Source organism: Dendrobates tinctorius, unplaced genomic scaffold (assembly GCF_039654945.1).
Source record: "Dendrobates tinctorius isolate UK_male_01 unplaced genomic scaffold, ASM3965494v1 ptg000029l, whole genome shotgun sequence".
NCBI lineage: Eukaryota > Metazoa > Chordata > Amphibia > Anura > Dendrobatidae > Dendrobates > Dendrobates tinctorius.
The window spans coordinates 40,009,538-40,031,661 of record NW_027361697.1 but is presented as its reverse complement, the minus strand read 5'-3'; the positions used below and the strand labels follow the sequence as shown (position 1 = coordinate 40,031,661).

The 22,124-nt window shown below is 42.9% G+C and overlaps 1 protein-coding gene across 4 annotated transcripts in view; it reads right to left on the bottom strand.

The window, feature by feature from the left end:
* Positions 1-12,020: 12,020 nt before the first annotated feature.
* The window catches only part of AGL (amylo-alpha-1,6-glucosidase and 4-alpha-glucanotransferase), a 114,790-nt gene continuing 104,686 nt past the window's right edge, over positions 12,021-22,124 (bottom strand). For all 4 annotated transcript variants that reach the window (XM_073571627.1, XM_073571628.1, XM_073571625.1 and 1 more), the window contains 3 exons: positions 18,444-18,531; positions 18,227-18,360; positions 12,021-12,733 (listed from right to left, as the gene is read on the bottom strand). In XM_073571627.1, the coding sequence (XP_073427728.1) occupies positions 12,616-12,733; positions 18,227-18,360; positions 18,444-18,531 (340 nt within the window). In that variant the 3' untranslated portion in view covers positions 12,021-12,615. The remainder of the gene's footprint in view (positions 12,734-18,226; positions 18,361-18,443; positions 18,532-22,124) is intronic.

The following is a 22,124-nucleotide window of genomic DNA, read 5'->3' as shown; positions in this document are numbered from 1 at the left end:
GTCCCTTTGCAGAGAAACAACTCCAAAGCATGATGTTGCCACACCCATGCTTCACAGGAGGTATGGTGTTCTTTGGATGCAACTCAGCATTCTGTCTCCTCCAAACACAATGAGTTTTGTTTCTACCAAAGAGTTCTACTTTGGTTTCATCAGACCATATGACATTCTCCCAATAATCTTCTGGATAATCCAAATGCTCTCTAGCAAACATCAGATGGTTCTGGACATGTACTAGCTTAAGCAGGGGGACACGTCTGGCAGTGCAGTATCTTAGTCCCTGGCGACGTAGTATGTTACTAATGGTATTTTGCATATTTTTAGGTGAGCAAATACTTATTTTCCACCATAATTTGCAAAACAAATCTTGCCAAATCAGACAAGGTGATTTTCTGGATTGTTTTCTCATTTTGACTCTCATAGTTATGGTCTACCTATGATGTTAATTACAGGCCTCTCTCAACTTTTTAAGTGGGGGAACTTGCACAATTGGTGGCTGACTAAATACTTTTTTCCCCACTGTATCAGTCGTCCATTGCTGTAATTACCAACTATCTACTTCCGGATAAGTCTGGCTGTTGCGTTATGTGAAAACCTATACCACCAAGGTCTCTGCCTCACAATGAACAGTCTCCTGCATATGCCTGCATAACCATCACTGAATGAAGAGCCACACAACCAGATTTTAAGGGATTCAGAAAGATAATTGGAGGGATCCAATGGCTGGATATCCTTAAAGACAAAAATGTCCAGGAAGGATGGGAAATCTTGAAAAATGAAATTCTCAAAGCACAGTTGTTAACAATTCCGAAAAGAGGGAAGAATAGGAAGCATTTAAGGAAACCAGGATGGGTGAACACAGAACTTAAGCACATGCTAAAAAGGAAGAAAAAAATGTTTATAAAATGGAAAGAGGGAGGCATATCTAAAGAAGAATATAATGCTGTCTGCAGAATCTGCAGGGCACAAATCAGATTATCTAAAGCTGAAAATGAATTGAGGCTTGCAAGAGATGTCAAAAGCAATAATAAAGGATTTTGGGGATATGTCAAAAGTAAAAGAAAAGTCAAAGATGCTATAGGATTTTTACAGGATGAAAATGATGAAATGGTAAGACAGGATGTTGAGAAGGCTGAACTTTTAAATTCCTATTTTGCATCTGTTTTCTCTCAGAAGGGAAATGTAACACCAACTGTTATTCACTGTCCTATTAAGGGAATAGAAGAATCCAGGATATCTATAAACAGAAAGATAGTGAGGAAACACTTAGCTAACCTAAATGAATTCAAGTCTCCAGGTCCAGATGAATTACACCCCAGAGTACTGAAGGAGATAGCAGAAGAAATTTCTGAACCACTCTCCATAATCTTTGAAAATTCTTGGAGAACAGGAGAAGTGCCAGAAGACTGGAGAAGAGCAAATGTTGTTCCTATCTTCAAAAAGGGGAAGAAGGTGGACCCAGGCAACTATAGGCCGGTGAGTCTGACTTCTATACCAGGAAAGATCTTTGAACAAATTATTAAACAACATGTAAGTCAATACCTGGATAAGAATGAAGTGATCAAACAGAGTCAGCATGGGTTTGTAACTAATAAGTCATGTCAGACTAACTTAATTTCCTTCTATGACGGTATCACTGATTGGGTGGATCAAGGAAATGCTGTAGATATAGTATATCTTGACTTCAGCAAAGCATTTGACAAAGTCTCTCATACAATCCTTATTGAAAAAATGACTAAGTATGGAATGGACAAGGCAACTGTTAGGTGGATTCATAGCTGGCTTAGTGATCGGACCCAAAGAGTGGTCGTAAATGGCTGCACATCCAGTTGGAAGAATGTCTCAAGTGGGGTACCACAGGGCTCTGTCCTGGGCCCTGTATTGTTCAACATCTTTATCAACGATTTAGATGAAGGAATTGAGGGTAAACTGATTAAATTTGCTGATGACACAAAGCTAGGAGGGATAGCTAATACTAGAGAAGAGAGAGAGAGGATTCAAAAAGATTTAAATAAACTGGAGAAGTGGGCAGTAACTAACAGAATGGTTTTTAACAGGGAGAAATGCAAAGTACTACATCTGGGCAATAAAAATGAAAAAAGCATATATAGAATGGGAGGAATAGGGCTAAGTGACAGCACATGTGAAAAAGACTTGGGTATACTAATAGATCACAGACTGAATATGAGTCAACAGTGTGATGCAGCAGCAAAAAAGGCAAATGCAGTTCTAGGATGTATTAACAGAAGCATACAGTCTAGATCACGTGAAGTCATTATTTCCCTCTACTCCTCTGTGGTCAGACCTCATCTGGAATATTGTGTCCAGTTTTGGGCACCACATTTTAAAAAAGACATCAACAAACTGGAGCAAGTTCAGAAAAGAGCGACCAGAATGGTGACCGGTCTGCAAACCCTGTCTTATGAGGAAAGGTTGCAGGATTTGGGAATGTTTAGTTTGCAAAAGAGAAGACTGAGAGGAGACTTAATTGCTGTCTACAAATATCTAAAGGGCTGTCACATTGTAGAAGGATCAACTTTATTCTCATTTGCACAAGGAAAGACTAGAAGCAATGGGATGAAACTGAATAGGAGGAGACACAGATTAGATATTAGAAAAAACTTTTTGACAGTTAGAGTGATCAATGAGTGGAACAGGCTGCCACGAGAAGTGGTGAGTTCTCCTTCAATGGAAGTCTTCAAACAGAGGCTGGACAGACATCTGACTGGGATGATTTAGCGAATCCTGCTTTGAGCAGGGGGTTGGACCAGATGGCCCAGGAGGTCCCTTCCAACTCTACGATTCTATGATTCTAACCACCAAGGGCTGTTACCTTCTACAACATCCTACACCATCTGCACAACCACTCCTCTCACAAATGCTTCAGACCGCAACTGTTTCCTTTTCCAAAGCTTGCTCAGTCTTTGGCAGGCCCATGCCACAACTCCTGACATATAGATGAGACACATAAAAATCACCCATATTTGCCACTTATGTGCAGCAAGTAAAGGTAAGACTAAGTTCATCTAGTCAAAGAAAAATTTGGGACAATCTGCAAATTAAATAGCAAAAATGGGACTAGATTAGCTCATGTTGTGATTTTTTTTTCCCAATTGGAAAAGCGCCCTTTTCCCTTTCACATAGGTTATTATTGGTTTTGTGTGCAGTCTGTTGTGTCCCCTTGTAAATTATTGCAATTCTCCAACATAGGAAACTGTACTCGGTCTTGTACATTTTTAAGAATTGCTGTTGTATAAAAAGGAATTCATATCGATGAAAAATGAGAACCAAATTATCTGAGTTTTCTGGTTGAAACTTTGGCGATTATTTTTTATACGCTCTTATGAACCTGGCTCGTGATTTCTATGTGCTTCACCTGCACCTGCTGCAAAAAAACAGCAAATCACAGTAAACTTTTCTATTTTTTTCACCCAATTGTCAGCTTTGCAGCACATTCCAGACTAATATGACTTCTGTAGATCTAGGTCTGAACTATAAAGTGAAGGTGATTACATAGTATCTTAGAGTGCAAAGTGAAAAATATGTTCTTTTAAAAGTTGCATTACATTACTGTCTCATGAAGATGAACGCCCTGCATATTCTAAGCAAAATCAGGCAGATGAAATGCTCTGTGATCATGAAGAATTTGGCTAATCTGTGGGCGGTATGGTGCAATCTGAGAGTGTGACACTACAGCTGCATATCAACACAATTGTTTCTTCACATAGTAGTACCCAGAGTTGCGTCACCACTTGTGTCATAGTTCCTTTTTAACTTTTTATTTGGTCATGCTCCAGATGGAAAATATATGAGATCTGGTAACTAAAGCAGTTCTGTCATGACTCTGGACAGGATGGCTCTGCCTCCATCCTGGTCAGGTCAAGGTTAATTCTAGTCCACCTCTCTGGTTCTGGGGTGGCTATTTGGTATTGGCAGTTCCTGGATTTGTTGGTGATACTTTCGTATACTCGGTTTGTAGTTGCTGACCCAGGTTACTTGTCCGTAAATGTCGTGCCTCTGTGCATGTGTGCTTTGCTGTGTATGACCCGGTTTGTTCCCTTACTATTGCCTCTGTATCCTGCTTTGTACTGCCCTGTCCTTCCTGGTTATCTGTCCCCTTGGCTTGTCTCCGTTTACTCTCTATCTTAGCCCTAGGTGCCACGCTCCTGTCGGGCTTTTGACCCTCGGCTCTCCTTTGACGTTAACTTTCTGTGCCCTGTACTCCACACGCTCAGTTGCCTTCCCTGTCCTCACGTGTGGTGACGCCACCCCATCGTCACGTGACTTAGTTCCAGGTCCTGTGCTCACTGCTTAGTCTCAGGTCCTTGCACACTGTGTGCCTTGTTCCTTCACTACCTGTGCTCATTCACGTGCACCCTGATAGCGCCCCCTAGGCAGCCCCAGTGACACCATCGGTGTCATTACAGTTCTAGGTGAAATGCTAATCGCTTCCTCTTATGTGACGGACAGTATGTTGTAATTTATCTGTCTACTGACTAGCACTCGGTGAACTCACTTGTGTAAATGTCTCCTACATGAAAACAAAATAACCTTATTCTCTCTCTCTCCGTTTTAACATTTCTTAAACAATCAGTAAAAGAGGTTTTGGAAAAGAAATGCAATTTAATGGCAGTAATTCCAGAAACAGACTCACCAAAAGTGCTGATGCCCTGTTCCTCATGTCTTTCATTGGCTGTGGCGGTCAGTGTCATGGTATCTGGAATTTTGGTCTGACAAGCGAAGGGTTAATGGTTAGAGCCTCTCTTTGACCTCAGGGAGGGTATTTATGGCCACAGGCGAGCAACCTTCCCTGTCGTTTATACTTCATACTTGAGTGTGTCCGACCATGTCTTTGCTAAGTGCCTCTCGCCTGTTCCCGTGTCATGGTGTGTATGATCTGGTCTGGTTTTGTCTCTTAGCTTTCTGATTTGGTACCGTCCTGCTCGACCCGTGTTCTGACCTTTTCGCTTCCCTCGACTACCCTCTCACTTTCTGATTTTGTACCGTGCAGCCCGACCCGTGCCTGACCTCCTGCTTGCCTGACCATTCTTGTTCTGCCTGATTCTGTACCGCATTGCTCCTTCTGTGTATGACTTCTGGATTGTCTGACCATCGCTACTGTATAAACCCCTGGCTCTCTGAGCCCCCTGCCCGTCACCTCAGCGTCCCTGCGATAAGCTCCGCCCCCTCTGACGTCACAGGTCACGTGGTGCTAGGTCCTGCAGCCTCTGAGCGCTTCTACCAGCGATCCGCCCCTTCCACAGGTCCTGCGACCTCCCAAACTGTGTTCCTACACGGGCCCCTCTGACAGCCCCGCGGTCTGAGTTGCTATGCTGACGCCGGGACCGCTGACCAGTCACGCTACCCTCCTGCAGATAAGAGTAAGTGTGATAGTCAGACTAAAGAATCGGACATTGTCTCTTCGGGTAACGGTGCAGACCCCTGAAGCGGCCTGCGCTAGACAACTGGGGTTAGAGCTGGTGAATATGCGGATTTTGTTATTTGAAAAACATCTCTGTTGTTTACATTTTTCTTTAGTGTGTTGGAAAACCCCTTTAAGATTCTGTTATCCTATTCATGTAGGATTTACTGACTTACCTTTTATGGAATGCCTCTATCTTGACGAGCAGTGGAGATTTCACGACTCTCACTAACTGCAATGTCACCAACAGACTATCTCATCTCCGCTTATACTGTACAAAGATATTAGGGTGCTTTCACATTTAGTGCATTCAGCGGGAAAGTTCCTGGCATATATGTTAAATGCATAGGAGATTCGGCAAACATAACCATAAGTACAGAGGAGTCTTTTTGGCCTCTAATAAGCTACTATAGGTTTTAATACATTTTGTCGTTAAAAAAAAGAAAACGAAAAAGAATGCTGTTGCTTATATATTTTGTTTAACATGGAAGTCTACCGTTAAGCGTTTACAGCAGCATATATCAGGAAATTCTCTTTCTCTCCATATATATATATACAGTATATATACAGTGGGTGAAATAAGTACTGAACACATCACCAATTTTATAAGGAAATAGATTTGTAAAGGTGCTATTAACATGAAATTCTCACCAGATGTTGGTAACAACCCATCCAGTCCACACATGCAAAGAACTCAAACCACAGATGTCCACACATTATGTGTAATAATGAGAAATGACACAGAGAAAAATTATTGAACATGCTTACTGAAATGTAATTAATACTTCAAGATGCCTCCTGTATGGAGAAACTAGTTGCATGCATTGCTCAGGTGTGATTTTGGCCAAGCAAACACTCCTCAAGTCCTGTAGGTTCCGTGGGTTTCTTGTATGAACTCTGAGCTTTAGTTCCTTTCATACATTTTCTGTTGGATTCAGCTCAGGTGATTGGCTCGGCCATTCCAGCAGATTTATTTTCTTTCTCTGAATCTAATTGAGAGTTTCCTTGGCTGTGTGTTGGGATCATTGACTTGCTAAAATGTCCACCCTCATTTTTATCTTAATCATTCTGGTAGATGGCAGCAGATTTTTATCAAGAATGACTGTACATTTGTCCATTCATCCTTCCTTTAATTACATGTTTGCTAGTGCCATATGCTGAAATACAGCCCCACACCATGTTGTTCCCACCTCCAAACGTCACTTGTTAGTATGGTGTTTTAGAGGCGATGCGCAGTGCCTTCCTGCCTCCAAACATGAGTGCATAATATAGCATCCAAAGAGTTCAATTTTGATCTCATGTGACCAGACTATATTCTCGCAGTATTTCATAGACTTGTCTAAATGTTGTTGAGCCAACTTTAAACGTGCTTGTACAAGCATGTTTGCTCAGCCATTGAGTTTTGCGTGGGGAGTGTGCACACAGGCCACGGAGGTTGAGTGCATCACTTATTGTTTTCCTTGAAGCAATTCCAACGGCTGAATCCAGGTCTTTCTGTAGCTCTCCACAGGTGTTTTTCGGCTCTTGGACAACTCTTCTAATAATTGTTTTTACTCCTCTGTCTGAAATCTTGCGAAGAGCACTTGGTTGTGACCGCTTTATGGTGAAATGATGCTCTTTCCGCTTACAGACTATGTCTCTGACTATTACCATCACAGGAACCTTCAGTAGTTTGTATATTCTTCTGTAACCAATGCATTCAACATGTTTTACAACAATAAGGCTGCAAAGGTCTTGAGACAGATCACTGGCTTTACCCATTATGAGATGTTTCTTCTGTGACAACTTGGAAATGAGACCTTTTTATTGGCCATCAGTTAAACCAGCTGATATTAGTTTTCTCTAAGGGACAGGATAGCTTTCTTTACTGATAGATTTCAGTTGGTGTCATGAATTTCTATGATTTTTTTCACCTCTCTTTCTTCATGTGTTCAATACTTTTTTTCTGTGTCATTTATCATTATTACATATAACTTAATTTATGGACATCTATGGATTGATTTCTTTGCCTGAGTGGATTGCATGGGTTGTTACTGACATCTGACCTTTAGTGAACATATATTCCCTTAAAACTTAAGTTTATCACAAATATCGTTAAAATACAAAAACTAACCTCTATGATGAGGAACACGTTTGTGCTTCAGGGCGGCCTGTGGGCAGGTCTTTCCTTGGTTTCTCTGGCTTAGAGCAGGATGATAAGACTCTGCCTACAGTCCTGCCCCAGAGCACGGGCATTTTGTTAACTGAAAACGTCTAACACTGATTACACAAGAAACACAAGATGGGTTTCTTTACCCCAGGTTTGATTTTAATCATTGTAACAGTGCCAACCTGACAGTGTCTGTAGTTTACTAAGCAAAATGCTGCTGACAGGTTCACTTTAACATGACAAAAAAGAAGACAGCGCCTCAGACCGTGGTGAAAAAAATAAGTCTTACATTTTATTCTGCCTCCTGTGGCGACGTTTCGGTCAAGAGACCGGAAAAAGGTCTCTTGACCAAAACGTCGCCACAGGAGGCAGAATAAAATGTAAGACTTATTTTTTTCACCACGGTCTGAGACGCTGTCTTTTTTGTTGTCATGGAATTTTCCCAGGTTGGCCTCCCTGGTATTTGACATGCGCCTCAGGAACTTTGTCTATAAGATTTTGACATTTGAGAGGTGCGGTTTAACTTTTTTGTTCTATTAGGTTCACTTTAACAGTCTTCTTGATCCCCCACTCCATGCTTTAGGCAGGTCCTGTAACATGTAAAGCTAAGCTCTGTGGGTCTGAGGACTGGTAGAGATCATGTTGATGTGATGAGGTTTTTTTTGCTAGTGAGTAGAAAGTCCACCGAATGGAGCAAATAAAATAAATGTCACTGTACAGTCATTTTGACATTAAAAAATCCATATGGTATTGTTTTTGGATAATTTATGTCCGTAATTATATATAACATTGACTTTTGATGACAAGAACAGATTTATTAATATCGTCACTTTGACAAGGAGGATAAGTAAGAATTTGTGCAATGTCTGAGACCTATTCTGTGCACAGATCAAAATAAAAATCATTATTACTAAATAAATATAAATTTCCGTTGCATCAAGTGCCCTCGTGTATGTTCACCTATAAGCAAAATTAGTAGTAAAACTGCATGTTATAAGGATGAATTTCACAGATTTATCAATTTAAAGAAACAGTTTAGTTTTCTTCACCCACTAGATTCTAACATCAATAAATAACAGCAGTGATCAATTACAAAAAAGCAACAAAATTAAATGGATTGCCAGCTCACAAAAGTATCAGGTTATAGCTCCTATTAATCCATATGGAGAAGAGTGGGGGAAGAAAAATGAGATGCACTCAGCACTGTGAGCGATCAAGCAGATTGTGTTGCAGCATCTAGCAAATTTATTTCACTCCAGAACTGGATTCACAGCCACACAGCTCAGTCCCGCTTAATAATGTCTTCTATGCTATTAATGCTTCCTTCACAGTACTACAGATTAAGAAGAGCTGGAATCCCTCTACAATACAAGGTGGTGGGTTAAGAATTTTCACTTTGGGTATGAGAGACAGCCCAAGAAAAAAAGCTCACTTAGAGGAGCATGTTAACAACTGACAGATGAAACGGCGAGATGTTGGTGTGGTACCCGATAAAAATATACAATACTTAGCGAATTATGAGTTAACTTTATTGGAAGTCCATGGTAGAAACGACACAAACCAGTTTTTGGCTCTGGACAGGAGCCTTCATCAGGTGCCTATAAATCACTCAGTATTGTACCATTTTATAGTGCACCGACACCTCACTGTTTCTTCTACGCTGTATGGGAGACATCTTAGGAGCTAGTCCTCACCTACTAATTCAAAACCAATTGGAGGTAGAAAACTCGAGCTAGAACCTGCACAGGGGAAAACTAATGAAAATCCCACATAAAAGTCATAAAATGTCCAGAGATAGTGTTATTCTTCATGCACAAAAAAACTTATTCGGAAATGATAGGTATTCTTCACATTTCACTAAGCACCTTCCTTATGCTGCCCATACACATACAAAATCTACCGGCTGAGTTTTTTTTTGACAATATCTATTCTTCACCACCTTCTTACATACATTGAAATCCAACGCACTTGAGCCTTCTTTACCCCAACTTCTGCTGTCGGGGAGGCACTGAGACAAGCTCATTCACATTACAGTTTGGGTAATCTTGCTGAAATTAGGTGTTGGTTGTCCAATCTTGCCAATGTATATGAGCACCTTTCAAAGATACAGGCAGCTGGGAGGTCAGGAAGGTGCAACTTACCCCTAATAACAGACACTGCTCAAAAAAATAAAGGGAACACTAAAATACCACATCCTAGATATCACTGAATTCAATATTTCAGTTGCAAATCATTTTTCATTAAATAGTGGAATGCGTTGAGAACAATAAAGAAAATCAATGTAAATCAAAATTAATATCCCATGGAGGTCTGGATTTGGAATGATACTCAAAATTAAACTGAAAAACCAAATTACAGGCTGCTCCAACTTCAGTGGAAATTTTTCAAGACATGGAAATGATGCTCAGTAGTGTGTGTGGCCTTCACGTGCCTGTATGACCTCCCTACAATGCCTGTGCATGCTGCTGATGAGGAGGTGGATGTTGTCCTGAGGGATATTCTCCCAGACCTGGATTAAAGCATCAGTCAAGTCCTGGACAGTCTGTGGTGCAAATTGGCTTTGGTGGATGGAACAAGACATGATGTCCCAGATGTGCTCGAATAGATCCAGGTCTGGGGAACGGGCAGGCCAGTCCATGGCATCAATGCCTTCATCATGCGGGAACTGCTGACACACTCCAGCCACGAGGCCTAGCATTGTCATGCGTCAGAAGGAACACAGGGACCAGTGCACCTGCATGTGGTCTCACAACGGGTCTGAGGATCTCATTCTGGTATCAATTGGCAGTCAGGGTACCTCTGGCTAGCATATGGAGGGCTGTACGGTCTTACAATGAAATGCCTCCCCACACCATTACTGATCCACTGCCAAACCAGTCATGCTGGAGGATGTTGCATGCAGCAGAACGTTTTCTACGGCGCCTGCCGTATTACACTTGGGGTTATTTAATTTGGCAAAAAAAAAAAAGGCTTAGGGGTGATCTTATTACAATGTATAAATATATGAGGGGACAGTACAAAGACCTTTCTAATGATCTTTTTACTCTTAGACCTGTGACGGGGACAAGGGGGCATCCTCTACGTCTGGAGGAAAGAAGGTTTAAGCATACTCACAGACGCGGATTCTTTACTGTAAGAGCAGTGAGACTATGGAACTCTCTGCCGTATGATGTTGTAATGAGTGATTCCCTACTAAAATTTAAGAAGGGACTGGATGCTTTTCTTGAAAAGTATAATATTACAGGTTATATACACTAGTTTCCTTAATATTGCGTTGATCCAGGGAGCTAGTCTGATTACCGTATGTGGAGTCAGGAAGTTATTTTTTTCACCAATGTGAATCTTACTGATTGCCACATGGGTTTTTTTTTGCCTTCCTCTTGATCAACATGTTAGGGCAGGTTAGGGTAGGATATGGATTGAACTAGATGGACTTAAAGTCTTCCTTCAACCTTAATTACTATGTTACTATGTCTACAGACTGTCACATCTGTCACATGTGCTCAGTGTGAACCTGCTCTCATCTGTGAAGAGCACAAGGTGCCAATGTCGATTCTGTCAATCTTGGTTTTCTCTGGCAAATGCCAATCTCCCTGCACAGTGTTGGGCTGCAAGCACAACACCCACCTGTTGACGTCGGGCACTCATACCACCCTAATGAAGTCAGTTTCTGGCAGTCTGAGCAGACACAGGGATGTTAGTGGCCTACTGGAGGTCATTTTGCAGGGCTCTTGCACAGCTCCTCCTGTTCCTCTTTGCACAAAGGAGGACGTAGCAGTCCTGCTGCTGGGTTTTTGCCCTGCTACGGCCCCATCCACATCTCCTAGTGTACTGGCCTGTCACCTGGTATCTACTCCATGCCCTGGACACTGTGCTGACAGTCACAGATACACTTCTTGCCACAGCTTGCATTAATGTGCTATTCTGGATGAGCTGCACTGCCTGAGCAACTTCTGTGGGATGTAGACACCGTCTCATGCTATTGTACAGTACCTCTCATCCCTACAGTACCTCTAGGGGTGACAGCAATGACAAAATGCAAAAGTGACCAAAACAATTGCCAAAAATGATGAGATCAGAGAAATGGTCTGTGGCCACTCCCTACAGAACCACTCCTTTATAAGGCAGGCTGATTTCAGAGAAGTGTAATTGACTTGGAGTTACATTGTGTTGTTTAAGTGTTCCCTTTATTTTTTTGAGCAGTACACATTCATATGTTTTATGTAATCACGCAGTCTACTGATTTATGTAAATATCATAATAGGTATGCTTGGAGACAGATACATCAATCTGCCATATTGTCGATTAATGGTATAACTGGTACATGACATACCGTGTATCTGCAGCAAGAATTTTATATTATAAGACTAAATAAAGCAGAATTTATGGAAAAGACAAAATAAATACTGGTCATATGGAGAAAGCTTGTATGAGAAGTGAGACAAGAAGCACTAATAGTGAAGGCTTTATTGCACAGATTTACAGATCACAGACATATGATTATTACAGTCTTACACCATGCAGTATCTCACACACTGTGTCCACACTAACCACATAAATGGCCAGAAGGACAATGTTCCTTTGTAACAGACAATGGTAAATAAGATGTTACCCTACTTAAAATAGATACCTCCGACCCCAATGTATTCTGCACTTCTACTCATGCCTCCTCAACATTAAAAGAGATTTTCTAATATCTGATCCCATCATACAGTGTAATGTTCAGCAATTATAATCCTAGTTTATTATGTACTGTCCAAGCGCTCCGCTATATTGTGAGATCTTCTGCCGTAGCACCATTGTGGCCAGGAATCTGATGACTTTATTTACATCAGAAAACTCCTAAAATTGGTGACCAGCGGGTCTTAATGTACTTTTGGCAGGACCGATGGGTTATGTGCAAAGTAAACAAGCATTTCACACAACAAATATCTACTCCCTGCGGTACGTCACGTCACAGTGAGGTCAGTTCCTTACATACAGGTCCTCCAGTGCTTGTGACCTTTTCATCCCACTACTTCTTGATAGGTGACACAAGTGGAGCATCCTACAGGTCATGTAGAACCTCAAGCACTACAGATATAGACCAGGCTTGTGTCTCACAGCTGAACGGACAGTACTGGCCATTCTCGTTGGTGAGTTCTGGAAGACCTTTCCAGGAGGATCTAGAAAAGAGAAAGAAAATAACATTACTAAAGCAGAAGATACCTTATGTATAACCACAGTTATCTAGAAGTGGCTGAGCGAGATTACACGCTTCAAGATTATGATATTAATACACATCTTCACATTTGTGTCTACAGACAGTGATAAGATGAGTGGCTTTGTGAATACAGGATATTATACTGTATATGCTGCTCTTGTATCGTACCTCAGAGCTGGATTAATTAATGTTTTGGCTGCTACATTAAGCTTCTTAACAAGCACACCCATTATTGCTTATCCGAGCCACACCGTGCAGTATGGCAATCAGCCATTCATCCATCAGATTACTGTCAAAATGAGATCGCACCCCAGAACACACACTCTGCCAGGCACTGAACCAAGAATGGAGGCTGGCAGATCTATAAAGCAGCTTTGGCCAAATTGCAGACTAGCATCTGTATCCAACAGAATTCACTCCTAATTCTGGCAAAAATACCACTGTGTAAATATGGGACTTTAATAAGGTGTGCAGGTGATTGCAGCCACGCTTGCTCCCGGTACAAGATAAGTAATGCAATGTACCATTAACCTAAGGTCCCCATACATGTTGGATGAAAGTCAGCTGAACCCTCTGATTTTGTCAGGATCAGCCAACTATCTGTCTGCAGTGTGTAACCTATAAGTGTGTATCTTAAAAGTGTGAAATGATATGAATTAATCCAGAATGATGCATACTGACTGTGCCCTGCTATCTGACACCATCGCACTCTAACCAGCATGTCTATCAATTCTCCCTACATACAGACTTCTTACCTCTGCTTCTAATCTTCACTTGGTATATCTTTCAACTAACCCCCTGCTTTACCCCAGTGTTATTTATGACCTTGTTTACTCTGGCTTGATCATATGCATCTGGTCCACTCTTAATTGTCTGACCAAGATGAGAACAGACCGCTCCTCTCTGCTTCACACCTGAATGCACTTTGTAGCACATATATTGCATAGCACAAGTCTGCCAAGACTTTAGTCTGCAGGGTGTATCCTATAAGTGTGTATCTTAAAAGTGTGAGATGATATGAATATATGAATTAATCCAGAATTGACCCAGAATGGAACAGAAGGTAACTGGAAAGAGTCACTGTAAACAATGTTTCTGTTTGTTTCCACTCTGACCCCTATAATCCTTCACTTTTTGATAACCCCACTAATCCCTACACCAAGCAAGGAACTGTTCACCTCTTCTTCAATCCTACCAATCCATCTCACCAGATCTGTTTCTCAACATAAAATCCTCTGTCTCCAAACACAGACAGCCCCCTCATGCCCTCTCCTGCTCCCACCTGCCATCACTCTCTCTGCTCCTCCTCACTGCCTGCGATATCTCTCCAAATCCAGGTCCTCATCACCACATTCCCACAGTCATTTCTACCTCCCATCCATGCCCAATCACAACTTTCCGTAACCACTCCAACCTTATACACATTTGCCTGGCTCCAGCTTCCCCAGTCCCACTAACAGGAGCTCTGTGGAACGCTTGTTCTGTCTGCAACCAACTTTCCTTCATCCATGATCTTTTTATTACTAACAAACTTTCCTTCCTCGCCATCACCGAAACCTGGCTCACCCCCTCTGACACAGCCTCTCCTGCTGCACTCTCATATGGTGGATTCCACCTTTCCCACACCCCCCGCCCCAGCAGCAAGCATGGTGGAGGAGTTGGTTTTCTCCTGTCAGATAATTGCTCCTTCACCCCAATCCCACTGCCACCCTGTTACCCTCCCTTCCTTTGAGGTGCACTCTGTGCGCATCTACTCCCCCCTCCAACCTCCAACTAGCTGTCATATACCACCCTCCAGGGCCAGCCACCACCTTTTTTGACCACTTCACCACCTGGCTACTTAATTTCCTTTCCACTGATATCCCCACTATCATCTTGGGCGACTTCAACATCTCCATTGACACTTCCCTCTCAGCTGCCACTAAACTTCTACCTCTCACTTCCTCCTTCGGCCTCACTCAATGGTCTTCTGCAGCCACACAAAGATGGCCACACACTAGACCTCATCTTCACCCGCCTCTGCTCCCTATCTAGCTTCTCTAACTCACCTCTTCCTCTCTCTGACCACAACCTACTTACATTCTCTTCCCTCTCCTCCTCAGGTCCACAATCCCCACCTCAAAAACTTGCACACCCTCACAGAAATCTTCAACACGTCGATCTACACTCATTGTCTGAATCCCTCCTCCCTCTTACAGACATACTGTAAGTTCCCTACACAATGCGGATGCCGCTGCCGCTCTATATAACACCACAATAGCTGTAACTTTGGAATCAGTTGCCCCCCTCAAACATACCAAAGCTCGCAAAATCAACAGACAGCCCTGGCACACCAGTCTGTCCAAATAACTGAAGCAGGCTTCCAGGGCTGCTGAGCGGAGATGGAAAAAGATCCCACTCCAATGAGGACTTTATCGCATTCAAACAGTCCCTCACTACTTTCAAGGACACATTAGTTGCAGCAAAACAAACCTACTTCTTATCTCTCATATCCTTCCTGTCTCACAACTCTAAACAGTTAAGGCCCCGCTTCATTTAGCGATGCACCAGCGATCCCGACATCGATATGACCCGGTCACGATCGCTGGTGCATCGCTAAATGGTCGCTAGTGAGCTGCCAAACAGGCAGATCTCACCAGCGATGCAGCAGTGGTCGTACTCACCTGTCAGACGCGGCGAGTGTGACCGTCTTCCGCCTGCGTCCATAGCTCGCTAATCGGCGCCAGCAGGAAGCCGACGACGAGAAATGGACCAGGCCGATCTCGCGCGATCAGCGATAGCCAGCGGGGGAGCCGGTCGGAGGTGAGTATCACATGTAGCGATATCGCTAGTGATATCGCTGCTGTTTCACAAAATCGGTGTAAAGGGCCCTTTATTCAACACCTTCAATTCTCTCCTCCACCCCCCAGCACCTCCTCCCTCCCCACTCATCTCAGCTGAAGACTTTGCCTCATTTTCAAGAAGATTGATAACATCAGAGACAGTCTTGGTCAACAACCCTCAGTGCCCTTCCTCCTAACTGCCCTGCTCTCCTCCTCCAAAACCAACTTCTCCAAAATTACAGAAGATCGACTCTCCACTGTACTCTCAAGATCACATCTCACTACCTGTGCACTTGACCCGATCCCATCCCACTGCATCCCAAACCTCACCACAGTCTTCATGCCAACCCTTACCCACCTCTTCAACCTGTCACTAACAACTGGTGTTTTCCCCTCAAGCTTTAAACATGCCTCAATCACACCTATCCTCAAAAAGTCCTCTCTTGACCCATCCTCTGTATCTAGCTATCGCCCTGTATCACTTCTCCCCTATGCCTCAAAACTACTGGAACAACACGTCCATCTTGAACTGTCCTCCCACCTCTCTTCTTGCTCCCTGCTTGACCGATTATAATCTGGCTTCCGGCCACCCCACTCCACTGAAACTGCCCTAACTAAGGTCACCAATGACCTACTAGCCGCCAAGGCCAAGCGACACTACTCTGTCCTCCTCCTCCTGGACCTGTCCTCTGCCTTTGACACAGTGGACCATTCCCTATTACTACAGACCCTCTCATCTCTTGGTATCACAGACTTGACCCTATCTTGGATTGTGTCATACCTAACAGACCGGACATTCAGCGGCTCCCACTCGCACACCACCTCCCCTATCCGTCGGAGTCCCGCAAGGTTCAGTCCTAGGGCTCCTGCTCTTCTCCATTTACACCTTCGGCCTCGGACAGCTCATAGAATCTCATGGCTTTCCGTATCGCCTCTATGCTGATGAAACACAGATCTACATCTCTGGACCAGATATCACCTCCCTACTAAACAGAATCCCTCAAAGTCTGTCTGCTATTTCATCCTTCTTCTCCGCTAGATTTCTAAAACTTGATATGGACAAAAGAGAATTCATCATCTTTCCCCCATCTCACGTGACCCCCCCAATGGACCTATCCATTAAAGTAAACGGCTGCCCACTTTCTCCAGTCCCACAAGCTCGCTGCTTCGGGGTTATCCTTGACACTGATCTCTTTTTCAAACCACATATCCAAGCCCTTTCCACTTCCTGCCGACTTCAACTCAAAAATATTTCACGGATCCGTACATTCCTCAACCAAGAATCTGCAAAAACCCTAGTCCATGCCCTCATCATCTCCCGCCTTGACTACTGCAACCTCCTGCTCTGTGGCCTCCCCTCTAACACTCTCGCACCTCTCCAATCTATTCTAAACTCTGCTGCCCGACTAATCCACCTGTCCCCCCGCTATTCCCCGGCCTCTCCCCTCTGTCAATCCCTGCACTGGCTTCCCATTACCCAAGACTCCAGTTCAAAACCCTAACCATAACATACAAAGCCATCCACAACCTGAGTCCTCCATACATCTGTGACCTCGTCTCCCGGTACTTACCTGCACGAAACCTCCGATCCTCACAAGATGTCTTTCTGTACTCCCATCTTATCTCCTCTTTCCACAATCGCATACAAGACTTCTCCCGCGCATCCCCCCTACTCTGGAACTCTCTACCACAACATATCAGACTCTCGCCTACCATTGGAACCTTCAAAAAAGAACCTGAAGACCGAACTCTTCCGACAAGCCTACAACCTGCAGTAACCACCGATCCACCAAACCGCTGCACGACCAGCTGTACCCTCGCCTACTGTATCCTCACCCATCCCTTGTAGATTGTGAGCCCTCGCGGGCAGGGTCCTCTCTCATCCTGTACCAGTCGTGAATTGTATTGTTTAAGATAACTGTACTTGTATGTATTATGTATACTCCTCCTCGCATGTAAAGCGACATGGAATAAATGGCACTATAATAATAAATAATAATAACTATCTAATGTGTATGGAGACTCCCTACTGATGATGAAATTGGAGGGGAGAAGGATTCAGCCTGACGAATTTCAAAAACTGATCCCTTTGCTGTGCGGGAGATAAGCAGCTGCTTTCCTATAAAGGACACAAGAATGCTCGGCTGGGCCCAGCACTCCTGTGCATGGAGGAGATGGGAGACATGGCTGTATAATGTGTATGGAGACCTTTATTGTAATAGCCATTTTCACACACTTGATTTGGGCAAATAGACATTATGGAGGAGGATGGCTGCTGGGGAATCATCATCTATGAGATAGTAAGTATCAGTAGTAATGGATCCAGCAGATGCAGCCCATCCTTACATTGAATGGTTGGCTATTTATTCAGAAGATATAAAGCAACATTTACATTTGCCCCTACAAATCAGATTAGATGGAAAAAAACTTAGTGACAGGTTCCGTTTAAAAGGTTCTGCTAATATATTTGTATTCCATTTTCCGTTGTGTATGCCATAAGTTGGACCACAAAGAACATTTTCACCTTGGAAGGGTGGGTGAGTGAGGAAATGACAAGACAATAATCCTGGTGCAGGGGTAAAGAATGAGGCATGTGAACAGTGTCCTATCTGCCATTATAAATGAGTCCTCACCTCTCCAGATGTGTGTAGTGACGAGACAGTACATTCTTCACTAACACCACTGTTTTCTGGTATGTGTCCTGGTCTATCTTCTTGGCGAAGTGCAGCTTGGCACGCAGGAAATACCCAATGGGCCAGAGCCATTCCTGGAAAACAGGGCAGACTTACTGTCAAGATCTGTCTCAGCACAGACAGGGATTTAGGAGAAAAAAAGGACAAGCGGCCTTACTGGTCCCTGGTGGTAATTAAATCCTTTTGCAACATTATAATTGTCATTATCCAGAGCATTGTCATATACGCCGCAGTAAACCATGTCACTAGAAAAAGCAAAAGGAAACATTAATTAGTCTTCACACAGACAGTGAAAGGGTTACATAACAACAACCTGACACATGATTATCGCCAACAAGGAAGGTGTAATGAGGAAGGCCTCTCTGAGACCATGGAGTGGTGGCACTGGGGGCCGCTTTCTGGTGCCCCGGACCCGTATAGCCCTAAGGGAACTATGCTGGAAAGCTTTGTATCTCTGCAAATATCTACAATCAGATAAAATGCAATGTGATATAGGTGTGACAGGGTGAGGCCTGTGAATGGCTGCTCGCGTGACACTTATGCATCAGACCTGGCGCAGAGCTCAATACTGAAGTGTAAAGCCAATGCTCCTCATAAACGTCTGATCAAAAGGTGACATGGCTTCACAGGTAAATACAGAAAAATACAATGTGAGATTTGCAAAGCTGCCTTGAAGTTAGGAAAGTGAGGGCTACTTAGCCTCTCTTCACATCTCTGCACCTTGTAAGAACCCAAGAGAATAAGGCAAGGACAGCATTAATGACAGCTAAGCCGACACCAACCATCTGCTCACAGGTTATTCTCACTGATGGGCGATGCTACAATTAACTGTTTTTTGTGCGGTAATGGATTCCCTAGGTTAAATTAAGATGTAATAAAAGTACATTCATATAGATCAGCTCTGCCTTGTGCAACCAATCACAATTTACGCACTATAGTTCTTAAAGGGAATCTGTTATGTCCCCAAACGCTATTTACCTGCAGAAATGGGGTTAATCTGCAAGTTAATATCGTTCTAAAACCGTGGGGTCACCGCAATGAAAGCCCCCTGCTGGGAGTAAATTATCTTTATTCCTCACGGAGGCCTCCGGCTTTCAGTCATTGAGGTGTGACCGGTGCCGCTTCAGTCACTGCTTAGTATATAGTGAGCGGAGGCTGTAACCACATCCTGGTGTGAAGGAAATTTGGTTAGGAAAAATCTATCCCTGTGTCTGCTGCGGCCGTGCCCAATTAGGCTGAGTATTTTAGCGCTCAAGAATGACACTGTACACCAAGGGTGACAGAGTAACATTCCATCAATACTGATGCTTTATTTTTAATTTATTTTAATACTGATGCTGTACATACATGTTTTATAGATGTGCATAAGAAAGGGGTGGTTAGTTAATTACCATATGGTCAAGCTTCTCTGTTATTGGTTATCTAAATATATGGAATATTGCGATTAAGGCATATCAAGCTGATTAAGCAACTGAAGTATAACTGTCATCTTTTTCTGCAACCAGGACAAAAATTGAAACATCAACTCAGCACATCTGATGTTTAGCTTCTCTTTACATCTGGAAAGTCCCAAAATGTTGTGGCGGCCATTGTACACTACCGTTCAAAAGTTTGGGGTCACCCAGACAATTTTGTGCTTTCCATGAAAAGTCATGCTTTTATTAATCAAATGAGTTGCCAAATTAATTTAAAGTCTAGTCCAGATATTGACAAGGTTGGAAAAAAAGATTTTTATTTGAAATACTAATTTTCTCCTTCAAACTTTCCTTTCGTCAATGAATTCTCCCTTTGCAGCAATTACAGCATTGCAGACCTTTGGCATTCTAGCAGTTAATTTGCTGAGGTAATCTGGAGAAATTTCACCCCATGCTTCCAGAAGCCCCTCCCACAAGTTGGTTTGGCTTGATGGGCACTTTTTGTGTACCATACGGTCAAGCTGCTCCCACAACAGCTCAATGGGGTTGAGATCTGGTGACTGCGCTGGCCACTCCATTACAGATAGAATACCAGCTGCCGGCTTCTTCCCTAAATAGTTCTTGCATAATTTGGAGGTGTGCTTTGGGTCATTGTCCTGTTGTGGGTTGAAATTGGCTCCAATCAAGCGCTGTCCACAGGGTATGGCATGGCGTTGCAAAATGGAGTGATAGCCTTCCTTATTCAAAATCCCTTTTACCTTGTACAAATCTCCCACTTTACCAGCCCCAAAGCAACCCCAGACCATCACATTACCTCCACCATGCTTGACAGATGGCGTCAGGCACTCTTCCAGCATCTTTTCAGTTGTTCTGCGTCTCACAAATGTACTTCTATGTGATCCAAACACCTCAAACTGGGATTCGTCTGTCCATAACACATTTTTCCAATCTTCCTCTGTCTAATGTCTGTGCTCTTTTGCCGACATTAATCTTTTCCATTTATTAGCCAGTCTCTGATATGGCTTTTTCTTTGCCACTCTGCCCTGAAGGCCAGCATCCCGGAGTCACCTCTTCACTGTAGAAGTTGACACTGTCGTGTTGCGTGTACTATTTAATGAAGCTGCCAGTTGAGGACCTGTGAGGTTTTGATTTCTCAAACTACAGACTCTAATGTACTTGTCTTCTTGCTCAGTTGTGCAGCAGGGCCTCCCACTTCTCTTTCTACTCTGGTTAGAGCCTGCTTGTGCTCTCCTCCGAAGGGAGTAGTACACACTTTTGTAGGAAATCTTCAGTTTCTTGGCAACTTCTCGCATGGAATAGCCTTCATTTCTAAGAACAAGAATAGACTGTCGAGTTTCACATGAAAGTTCTTTTTTTCTGGCCATTTTGAGAGTTTAATGGAACCAACAAACGTAATGCTCCAGATTCTCAACTAGCTCAAAGGAAGGTCAGGTTTATAGTTTCTCTAATCAGCCAAACTGTTTTCAGCTGTGCTAACTTACTTGCACAAAGGTTTTTAAGGGTATTCTAACCATCCATCAGCCTTCTTACACAGTTAGCAAACACTAAGTACCATAAGAACACTGGAGTGATGGTTGTTGGAAATGGGCCTCTATACACCTATAAACATATTGCATTACAAACCAGACGTTTGCAGCTAGAATAGTCATTTACCACATTTACAATGTATAGAGTGTATTTCTGAATCATTTAATGTTAGCTTCATTGGAAAAAACTGTGCTTTTCTTTAAAAAATAAGGGAATTTCTAAGTGACCCTCAACTTTTGAACGGTAGTGTATATCAAGACTCATATTGCGAATACCATGGCAGTCTAGGTGTACTTTGTGAGTTATTACAGATCACAGGCTAAACCGGCTATTGCACATCACCAATTGGTATACGTTTATTGATCAGTGGTCATTTAGTGCCGCCAGTTACTCCATGTAGGTTTAATTGCAAATGGAAAAATGGAGCTGCACTGACAATGGCTGATAAGGAGAACAAGGACAATTTTCTGCTGGAGCTTTTTAATGAATCAGCCCCATTGGGACAGGAAAAAAAATGTATTCCTGTGAGTTGTTGGCAGGGACCATATCAGCATGATTTTGGGGGGCTGAGTGGGTGCTGGTATTTTCAGCAATTGTTACAATATATCAGTGCTATACACTAATGATTCTAGGTGCAAAGGAGGATAAAGGTGTAAAATGAAATGTTCTGTGTGGTTATGACAATTACAGGAACTTACTTCCTTTTTTCTTATCTGTGATATAAGTGAGTGAAGATGATTAGCTTCTGGTCTTTGCAGCTTCTTTAAAATTACACCTTTTACACAATGTCAGTATCTTGTAAAATGATATAGGAACAGTGCCTGCCCTGTGCAAATATAATGTCCTTTGTTTTTTTTTACATTCCCAGCCATTCC